The sequence below is a fragment of the Sinocyclocheilus anshuiensis genome, unplaced genomic scaffold (genome assembly GCF_001515605.1).
Source record: "Sinocyclocheilus anshuiensis isolate Anshui unplaced genomic scaffold, SAMN03320099.WGS_v1.1 scaffold1049, whole genome shotgun sequence".
Classification (NCBI taxonomy): domain Eukaryota; kingdom Metazoa; phylum Chordata; class Actinopteri; order Cypriniformes; family Cyprinidae; genus Sinocyclocheilus; species Sinocyclocheilus anshuiensis.
Window position 1 is genome coordinate 1,501,802 of NW_015557197.1, and position 10,832 is coordinate 1,512,633.

At 36.4% G+C, this 10,832-nt stretch overlaps 1 protein-coding gene across 1 annotated transcript in view; it reads right to left on the bottom strand.

Annotated features, from left to right (window-relative positions):
- Positions 1–2,425: 2,425 nt before the first annotated feature.
- Positions 2,426–10,832, bottom strand: part of LOC107678845 (mannosidase, alpha, class 1A, member 1) — a 153,786-nt gene continuing 145,379 nt past the window's right edge. The window contains exon 12 of the mRNA XM_016474263.1: positions 2,426–4,644. Coding sequence (XP_016329749.1) covers positions 4,518–4,644 — 127 coding nt within the window. The 3' untranslated portion in view covers positions 2,426–4,517. The remainder of the gene's footprint in view (positions 4,645–10,832) is intronic.

Sequence of the window (10,832 nt, forward strand, 5' to 3'; positions counted from 1 at the left end):
GGATCGGCTTTCACCGTGGACAAAGCGGAGTCCAGCCCGGGGTCGTCACATGTGGTTGCTGCAAGCCCGCCGGACGCTCCTTCGTCGAATCCACCGGCCGCACCGTTCTCAAGCCCACCGCCTCTGCTCACTCAAGCCGGCCTCCGCATATTCTAGGCCGCTGCTCACTCAAGGCTGCGGTGTGTGACGCTTTTTCGTTGTGAAAGTGAAACTACTTTGTTTGGTCTTCCAAAAGAGGACACGACTAGAAATCAGTGGTTAAGTTGTATTTACAACACTGTTCCAGAACAGTTCAACCCAAATATTCAGATGTGTGCAGCACATTTTATGGAGGACTGTTTCCTGATCCTGGTAGAGTAGACTACAATGCCGGCTGTTCTGACTCACAGGCTGTAAGTAAGTTTTTCATATTTAAAGAATTTGCCACTAATGATTCAAACGCAAGTTTTTTGGGCAGTGTAGAGTAGCACTTGTTGTTTGTCATTTCTCCGATCACAAATGCAGACATGGACCAAATACACAAAATAATGTTCTTTTTAGCAACATCATATGACCCCTTTAAGGATAGTATGATAGATAAATTAAACCATAGACATACAATAGACAGAACGACAGACAGAATGATAGAAAAAAAATAGAATGATAGACAGAACAATAGAACGGAAAATAGAGACAGAACGATAAATCAAAACAGAACAACAGACAGAATGAACGATAGAACGATATGATAGACAGAATGAATGCAGAATGAACAACATATAGAAGAATGATAGAACTATAGTGTTAGACCGAAAGATAGAAAAAAATATTGATAGAATGATATACAGAATGGTAGAATGACAGAACGATAGACAGTAGAATGATAGATTGAATGATAGAACTATACATGGAGTGCAAAATAGGCAAAGAAAAATGCTAGAGAATGACATACAGAATGGTAGAACGATAGACAGATTGAACAATAGGTAGAACACTATGATAGAATGAAAGATAGAACAGGACAGAACGACCGATAGAATGATAGAGCTACAAATAGACAGAATGACAGAAATAACAATAGATAGAATGATAGAACGGCACAGACAAAACGACAGGACAGACTGCCGATAAAAGTATGATAGATAGAATGATACAGAACAATAGTACTACAGACAGACGATAGATAGATAGATAGCTAAGATAGATGGATAGATAGATAATGACTTGTTGGATGCATCTTTATGGCTGTCACAAAAAAAAAAAAAAAAAAATCAGTTGTTTATTCTCTTGCAGTGTCAGCCTTGTATGAGTCCGATCCGCCTCCAAGCATGAATGATTTACTGTAAAATGTATAATCTGATGATAAATTTGAATTTAAAAAAATCGCCATTTAAAACAAACAACAACAACAACAACAACTCAATATTATATTAAAAGATTGTTTTATTCACAATTTAGGTGTAACAAATATAGTTTATCAAAAACCTTTGCAGTTCTTTAATATAATTTATTACATAAGATCATAAGATTTATATAAATGATGGCTGGCAGTTTGCCAGAATGAGATATGTACAATTAAAAAACAAATTAAAGAAAAAAATAATAAAACCAAACACTTTCCCACAAAATTAATTGCATATATATTAAAGAAAAAAACAGAAACAAATCGGACTATGTGCAATGGAATGATTATCAGCAATATTGTACAGTTACATTTCTGAGGTTGTCTCATGAAGAAATAAATGACAAGAATCACAAACAAAAAAGGCATTTTCTATGCAAGATCATCAACACAATATTTAAACAACAAATTCTTAATCCGAAAAGCACATCTCCTATTCTGCGTATCGCAAGCAGATGCGAGGAAACGTCTGTTCCCAAATGTCACCTAAGAGTCGCTGCGGATCCTCAGTCACAGCTTGAGGAATCACTTTCACTAAAGAGAGACAGCACAAATCGCTAGTCCGCGCTAAGCCGCGGCAGTGCTAAACATCGTTTAGATTCACAGTATCATGAATACAGTGAGCGTGATGTCTTATCTACAGTGTCACAGTGTTTTATGACGGGCCTCCCTCGAGATGACGGTACTTTCATTTATTGCGGCTCCTAACTCTGACAGTACGCTGTTCGTTAGCACACATACAGCGGAGAAATACCAAGTGTTGCAGTCTCTGGCCTCAAGAGAGGAATCTCTGCGAGGTATTTATTTCCACGTAGATCCACTAGTATAATACACAGGTTAAAGCGCCACACCGTGCTAGTTAAGCAGGGTGGTTTAGTTTTGAGTAGTTTTGGGAACACTGTCTAAATGTAGACGCTAGCATCAGCCCTACTCCACAAACCTCAAATTCCCAAAACATACTAAGATGGGAATTGGTCCATTCCTCCATGAATTGGAATGTGGCTATGTAATGTAGTGCATGTGATTCTTTTGTGTGTGTGTGTGTGTGTGTGTGTTGTATCCAGTGCCATGGACTGCTTTGCATTCATTGTTTTGCATCTTTTTTTTCTTCAAAATTCCTCACTTGTGCTGTCACGTTGTCCTACAGTAATATTCCTATTCTTTTCTTCATGGAGAACCCAAATATACTGATTCACAACTTTGTGCTTTCATGATCAATCAGACGAACTAATGAACAAATAAACAAAGAGATAAAACGATAAAATCACAACAACTAGGCCAAAGTATGTTCAATTCACATTTGGTGGTACATTCATACAAATATATTCACTCCCCTTTTTGACTGATGCTGCCGGTGTTGTCCTAATAAAACACTTTTCCAATGGATTCAAGCAGCTTTATCGCGGTTTACAACAGAGCTCCTAAAGGGACATGGTGATTACATGGGAGGAAAAATTATATTTCAATGCTTCTGTGTTCTCACAAAATCTTTGCATTCCCTCAAGAAACTTTTGGGTTCACTCACAAAAATGTTTGTTACTTTAAGAAACTTTACGTTTGCTCGCAAAACCTTTGTTAATTCACAAAACGTTGTATTCCCTCGGAAAAATGTGTTTGCTTGCAAAAGTTTTGTGCCTGTTCGCAAAACCTTTGCATTCGCTCACAAAAAGTTTTGCGTACCACAAAGAAACTTTACGTTCGCTCAAAAAAACGTTTTCGTTCCACAGACAAACTTTTGCATTCACTCGTGAATTTTTTGTGTTTGATCGCAAACCTGCATTCCGCAGAGAAACTTTTGCTTTTGCTCACAAGAACGTCTGCATTCCACATAGGAACTTTTGCATCTACTCATAAAACGTATGCGTTCCACAGAGAAAATTTTGCTCTCATTTGTGAAACTTTTGTGTTCACTTACAAAAGCTTTTGTATTCCACAGAGAAACTTTTACGCTTGTTCGTAAAACTTCTGTGTTCGCGCTCAAAACGTTTTGTGTTCCACAGAGAAACTGCGTTCGCTCACAAAAACTTTTGCATTTCACAGAGGAACTTTTGCATTTACTCGTGACACTTTTGTGTTTGCTCGCAAAAGTTTAGCAAAAAAATAAAAAATAAAAATTTCCAATAACTCACAAAAATTCAGAATTTGTGTGCAAATTTTTTTTGATAAAAAAAAAAAGTTATAGAAAGAAAAATTATATTTCAGTGTGTTTGTGAGTGAACACAAAGCTTCTCGGGAAAAAGCATTAGTTTTGCAAGGGAACGCAAAAGCATTGAAATGTAATTTATCCCTCTCATCATATTTTTTCCTATTATCATGTCTCCTTTAGGGGCTCCATAGTTTCCTGCCCCTCACACTGAAAAAAGACAAAAACCCTATGTCTTGAGTAATAAATTAACACAAAGTACTCTATTTTACATGTCTAGGATAAAAAGTCTCTGCCTCCGTTGATTAAGTAAACAATCAAAACACATTTTGTACACATTTTATGAAAAAGTAAGCTCACAAATGTAGAGGAATGAACAATAAACAACTGATTCTTACATCCATCACGAGGGTAAGGGCTGTAGGCCAGTAGGAAGATACCTTCGGTCACAGCGAAAATAAATAGAGTGTTGCTATTAAAACTTGACTAAAATGATCAGTAAGACTAAAAGGCACTAGTTGACTTGGTTTCACTACCTTGCTGTCGAATAAAGCCTCAAAACACCGAACCAAACCTCATCCCGAAAGAAACGGACAGCAAGATACGGCGAAGTTCAGTGGATATCTCTTATCTTCGCTCCTGTAAACGCACATGATGCAAAAAACACAAGGACGTCGATGCAATTTGAATTACCTATGGCTTTATAACGTGTGTGAGAGGGCAAGTACGATGGAAAACGATCTGGTCCGGTCTCCTCACAGAGGAAATATGGTCTCAGCATCAAGGACAGAGAGAGGGAACAGGGGCAGCATGCAGAATCCCGAGAAGAGATGGAAGAAGAGAGAAGGCTGTGGAGAAACACATGAAGCTCCAGCAAATTCCTGGAGGACAGGAACTCTCCAGCCACAGGGGTTTTGTGTCCATAGCTCTTGTCCACTGTTAAAGCAGGTCCAGAAAATTACGTCTCAGTGGCGCTTTGGGGTTGGATGAAGATTACTTGATATGGTTTGCTATTTCTACATTCTGTTTCTTAATGACGGGAAGAGGATGGGCCTCCGTGTTGAACACCCAATGTTCGAAGGGCAAATGGTCATCGTCGGAGAACAAAAGATACAGATACCTGAAAAAAAAAGAAAGAAAAAAAGATGTTTCAAGGGCATTTATAATATAGTTAATCACAGTGAGATTGCCTGTAAGAGATTTGGAAAACATGATTATGTACATAAATTAGAAGCTTAAACATCAAGGTTATGAGAGGCAAATAATGATCACTAGACTCTTAGTACAGCTAAATTCCACCAATTAAATAGATTTTAATTTCTTTTCACAATATGAGTGGTTGGGGTTCAACCAAATCAGTGTAGTTTTATGGGGTTTTAGTTTAGCAACGTCACATGAGCAAGAGTGCTTTTCTTCTCAAATATCTGCACGATTCGGGCTACGTTTACACGACAACGATGTAGTCAAAAATGGAAAAGTTTTTCCCTTGCGTTTTTAAAAAGTTTCACGCATACACGACAACGTTTTCAAAACAATTCGCGTTTACACATATCGGCGAAAACGGCCAAAAACGCTGTATTACGTATGCCAGGCCAGTAGTTGGCGCTGTCACCTTGTTAGTAAACCGTACCTGTTGCCGTGTGTATATGATGTGTCTCCACTGTTGGTTGTAATATTGGTGAAGTAAAGCCACACTTTGCTGAAGAAGCGTTAGCAAACTCTTAAACAGCAACAACAGTACCATATACTCCGCCATTGTTGTGTATGTTTGTTCGCGCTTACCTTTAAAATCGACACATACTGTGTATGTCTACATACCTAACACGTACTATGCACGCGCATGACGTCACCGTTTTCAAAGATTCCCGTTTTGGGTGTTTACACGGAAACGATAACGGTGGCGTTTTCAAAAACTTGCACTTTGAAACCCGTTTTCAAAAATATGCGTTTTCAGTGTAAACGAACAGGCAAAACGCATAAAAAGTTTCCTGTTTTTGGCTGAAAACATTGTCGTGTAAACGGCCCCTCAGACGGCGATACTGATTTTATACAAAAGCCGAATGATCAAAAAGTTAATTGTTCATTTTTAGATGCAATATTGTCTGTTTTGATCAGTTTTGCAAACGAAAATAGTTCCAAACAAAGCCACAGCAAAACTGTTGTGCATCTACAAGAAATATGGTTACACTTTATTTTAAGGTCCAATTCACGCTAACTATTAACTATGACTTTTGCCTCAAACTCATAATTACTGCTTAGTAAGGTATTTGTTAAGTTTAGGTATTGGGTAGGATTAGGGATGTAGAATATGGTCATGCAGAATATGTGCTTTATAAGTACTAATAAATAGCCAATATGCTAGTAATACCTGTATGCATGCTAACAAGCAACTAGTTAATAGTGACAGTTGGTACCTGTACTAAAGTGTTACCGAAACCGCTACTGAATGAATCAGTGTTTTTTAACGAATCGAGTGAGCCAAAGATTCAGTGACCCATTCATAAAGAGAGTCACATGCTTTTTCGGAATGAATCAGCCATTTGAATGAATCGGTTGATGAATGACTGAATGACTCACTCGTCAAGACAGTGACTTGCCACCACCTACTGGCAGTTTTAATTTCATATTGAGAGTAGAATTTAATTTGTTTCCATATTTTAATATTAATTTAACCCATTAATACCCATTTATTATCATTATTTATGCAGTGTTGAATCAAAATATTTCTTTCTAAAGCTACTTTTTGTAATGTCAATTCATTGCTTTACTCATCGAACATAAGTTTAAATTACATATACATTACACACACACACACACACAATATTATCATTCGAGTACATTAGTTCAGGTACAGTCAACTCTTTCCACCCGTTTAGCACTCCAGTCTGACAGCACTCAAGCTGTATCATTTGAGGTATCATTCATGACAAGCACAAATGACGTGAGTCTTGTTTCACGCCAAAGTTTAATACTTAGTATGCACAACAGTACTAACACAAACACCTCTAATTATCTCAATTAATGCCAAACCACATACCACAATAACTCTACCTCTTAAAATCTGAATGTTTACTTCGTTAACAAAACATGAACATCTCCCAAGTGCTGATGAAGTAAAACGGTCTCTGCCAAGCAAAAGACTGCCAAGACAACAACAACAACGTAAATAAGGGATGAAGATTACGAACTACAAAAGGTCTAAACATTTCGCTTCCTTTGGCTGAGAGCAGCAACTTGTGGCCGACAGCCATAGCTAAAGGACATTGTTTTACAAGCAAAGACCATAATTCAAAACCTGCAGCCAAGGAGGGGGAAAAAACCCACAGGTTAGAAGGCACATCTTTATTTGGAAGGCTGGATGACACTCGTAAAAATTACAGTCTATAAACTTTAGCTGGAGACGGCGATGCTGACGCCTGTTTCCTGATGAAGTTGTGACCTTGATAATACAGTTTCTAACCCTCCCTCCCTCTCGGTTTCCTCTCTGAACAGAAATGTATTGGCTGGAGATTCGCTGATGAAAAGCCCTCTTCTCTGCTGCCCCTCTGAAAATATAAGCTGTTGACCTCAGGCCTCCAGAGTTAAAGCTAAATCATGCATGTCCACTGGATAACCCACTCCTGGCGGCTTAAACCGCACCTCTTTCTGCAGAGAGTATGATCTTCAGACCTTCAATTCTGGGTTAGAAAGAAACTGGAAGGTGAATGGCAAATATAAATGACAGAGGTCACAAGAGGTCATACTGGTTCTGCAAGTGAAATGGACCCAACAACCATCAAGCTGATAACCACTTTTATATTTTATTTTGGGCCATATTTAATGATGGATATAGTTGAATGGAGGTGTGCCATGGTTTTACGCAAAGCCACAAAATATGGAATCAAAAAGAAGACCCCATAAGAAGAAAAAAAATATCAAAACAGGACAAAATTAATCATTGGGTTTTATCTAGTGGTCAACCAATATGGATTTTTTTGATGGCAGATGATGTATTAGAGAGCTGGCCAATATAAAGACGATATATATGATATCACACTATTTATTTTAAAGATAAAGTTAAAAACTGCATAACACTTTACATCCTAAGACCTACTTCATATACGAGTACATATGATAAGCTTTACAGCTTTAAACATGCATGTATATATTTTTATGATGTTCTTTTTAATACCTATATTACATTACTTATGTTTTTTAATGTGTTTCTATTAGGGCTGTCGCGATTCGTCGATTTTATTAGACTATTCGATTTTTTAAAATCCTCGACTTCATTTTGCTGCGTCGACTAACAGGCAAAATACCGGAAGTGGCGCATTTCACGGACGAGAATCCATAAAACACATTATTAGACTGTTTCCCAAGGCTGCATGATATATTAATATAATTAATATAATTATAATACTATAATGCATAATTAAGCATAATTGTGAAACGCTACGATTTAATTATATGCAATGCAGTTCTAATACAGTATATGCGTTTTAATTATTTACATGCGTGTAGGTTAAGTACATGCGTTACACAGCGGCTCCGTTCACAGTAGTTCCACAGGAACTGTTATAATTTACATGTGGAGAGTCTCAAACTCCATCTCTGCATGTTGTTGTGAGTTTGGGTTTATTATAACGTCCATCTGGGAACGCAACGTGCGCCATTTCATCAGGTTTGTAAGGTAAATCATTTATAAATCTACGCAAACACAGGAGAATACATCGCGGTTTCAAAATAAAAGCTCAAACCCTCACTCTGCGTTTACACGTTTTGATGTCCACATATTCTTTTAATTACAGTGGCTATAGCATTTCTGTCCTAAAGAAATGGCCAAATATTAAAGATTAAGTGGACATTTGAATTAAATGGTGCTTGGTCAATATTAAACAAGTATTAGATCGCACAGCAATGTGTAAAAATAATCATCAGGCCGTTGGCGCCCTCTGCAGGCCTTTGTTGTAATGCGTAATGTAGGTTAGCTCTATTGTTTATAAAGTTTTGTTCAATAAAATCATATGATTTCTTGCTTTTGATACTTTATTTGAACTAAATTTTTTATTACCACAAAACAATTAATTATAATTATAGGGCCCTATGAAATCCGTTTTATTTCCAAATTCATTTTTTTTCCATTTTCATTTTTCTATACTCTGTTTTAATAGTTGAATTAAATTTTATTAATCAAAAAGCCTGTCTAATTAATTGAATTTTACAGTTTTATCTTTCCCAAATTCTGTTTTCCATTATTTTCTGGATTCCATTTTAATGGTTCCATTAAATTGAAATTTTAATAATCAAAAGCATATTCAATTAATTGATTTTATATAAAAAAAAAAAAGTTTTTTTTTTTCTTTTTTTTTTCAGAAATACTGCACATTTACATTTTTCTCCTAAATAAATTCTGGTAAATAACATTTCTGGTAAATACTCCTTTAAAAAGTGTTTTTTGATTATAATTGTATTATTAGTAGACTAGAACACGTGGACATGTTGTCATTCTTACACTATAATACTGAACTTGGATTTCAGTGATTTGGACTATGAGATGGACACTTGCTTCTTGCACTCTATGTTGCACTTTACTTTTGCTTTAAAAAAAGGATTTCATAGAAATTTGGATTTCATTTGGTTTAATAAAATATAGTTTAATAAAATATTCTTAAGTAAAATTGTTGATTTTTTGTGGGAAATTAATCATTTAGATTAATCGATTAATCGGTAAATTAGTCGATCGATTCATCGGAATAAAAATAGTCGTTAGTGGCAGCCCTAGTTTCTATGTTTGTACAGCACATTGGTATGCTTTTACAGTTTTTGAATGTGCTTTATAAATAAACGATTAACTGATTAAAATTAAATTTAATTATTGTACATAATATTTACTAAATTATATAATTTGAAAAGGATTAATTAGGAAAATAAATATATAAAATAAATAAATATAAAAAATAAAATCTGCAAAATAAAAATATATTCAGATGGCAACTACTTGATTCTGTAATTCTATTATAGTCCATGTCTGTCTGCTAATTCACACAGACCGATCGTTAAACACAGAATAGTGAAATTAAACGTTTATTGAATATTCAAAGACTTGTTTAAATGAAATGTGTATTAGCTGAATGTAGACAGTGCATGAGAAGGCGTTTGCCATTCTGTTACTAACAATATGCTATAATACTTTTTCATATACCCTTTACTAACTTTATTTAAAAGTTCTGTCAAATTTACAATAATAATTAAAAATATATATATTGTAAAAAAAATTACAAATATCAGCTGATATATTGGTTCACCACTATTTTCAGTCAATTTGTTTTGGACCCCATTGTATGAAAAAAAAAAAAAAAAAAAAACCACTGAGATTCTTTGAAATACCTTCTTTTCCACAGAAGAAAGAAAGTCATACAGGTTTGGAAGGCATGAGGGAGAGTAAATGATAATCGAATTTCATTTTTGTGTGTTTAGTAGTGGCTCAGCATGTGGAGCAGAGCAGATGTCGTGGGCTGAAGTGAGCATGTTAAAGAGCACAGTCATGCCCACAAACACATTGAGAGCATTTCTATGAACAGGAAACTCTGATCCCTCAACCCGCCAGACAGTCTGGCTCTAAAGAAGAATCATTACTTAATACGCACTTACTGTGCAAAAGCGGCAAACGCAAACCAGAAGCAACAACAGAATGAGAAACAACCAGAGTGGCAAAAGTTGAAAGCAGGGGTTTCTGGATGCGCTCTCTCTCTCTCTCTCGCTCTCTCTCTCAAAGAATTGCTAAGTCTTTTCTGTGCTCAATTGTGTGCACTGCACTCCTCCTGGCCAAAGGGCAAGCACTCCTCCAGAGTATTAAAGGCAGGAGAAATGGAGAGCCGCTGTCTGGCGTGGCAGGATGAGACTCGAACAGTGATTTCCTCTTAAAACGCAATCAAATGGGAGGACTGGAGAGCTGGGATACAGGATACAGGAGAGCATAGCGACCTCGCTGACTCCACAGCTCTTCATTTTGGGCCCTGACAAAGTAATTGACTCTTTCTTTATTCATTCCTTTCATTTATCTGTGTCTTTAATGATTAATGTTGTGTGATAGGGATGTCTGTGAATGAGTTCCAGCTGTCACAGTCTTGTCTCAATCATTTCATCTAGATGATTCTCGCTTTGACAGAGAAATGGCTCAATTCATGCATTCTGAGTGAAGAGCTTTCCTCTCCTTTAGTCAGTCATTGCAGAATCACAAGATCGTCTCAGTCTCTTACAACATGCCTATATATTGCAAACCAAAGGGCAAGAGGTTTGTGAAAATCAGAAGCTCCAATCTGACTG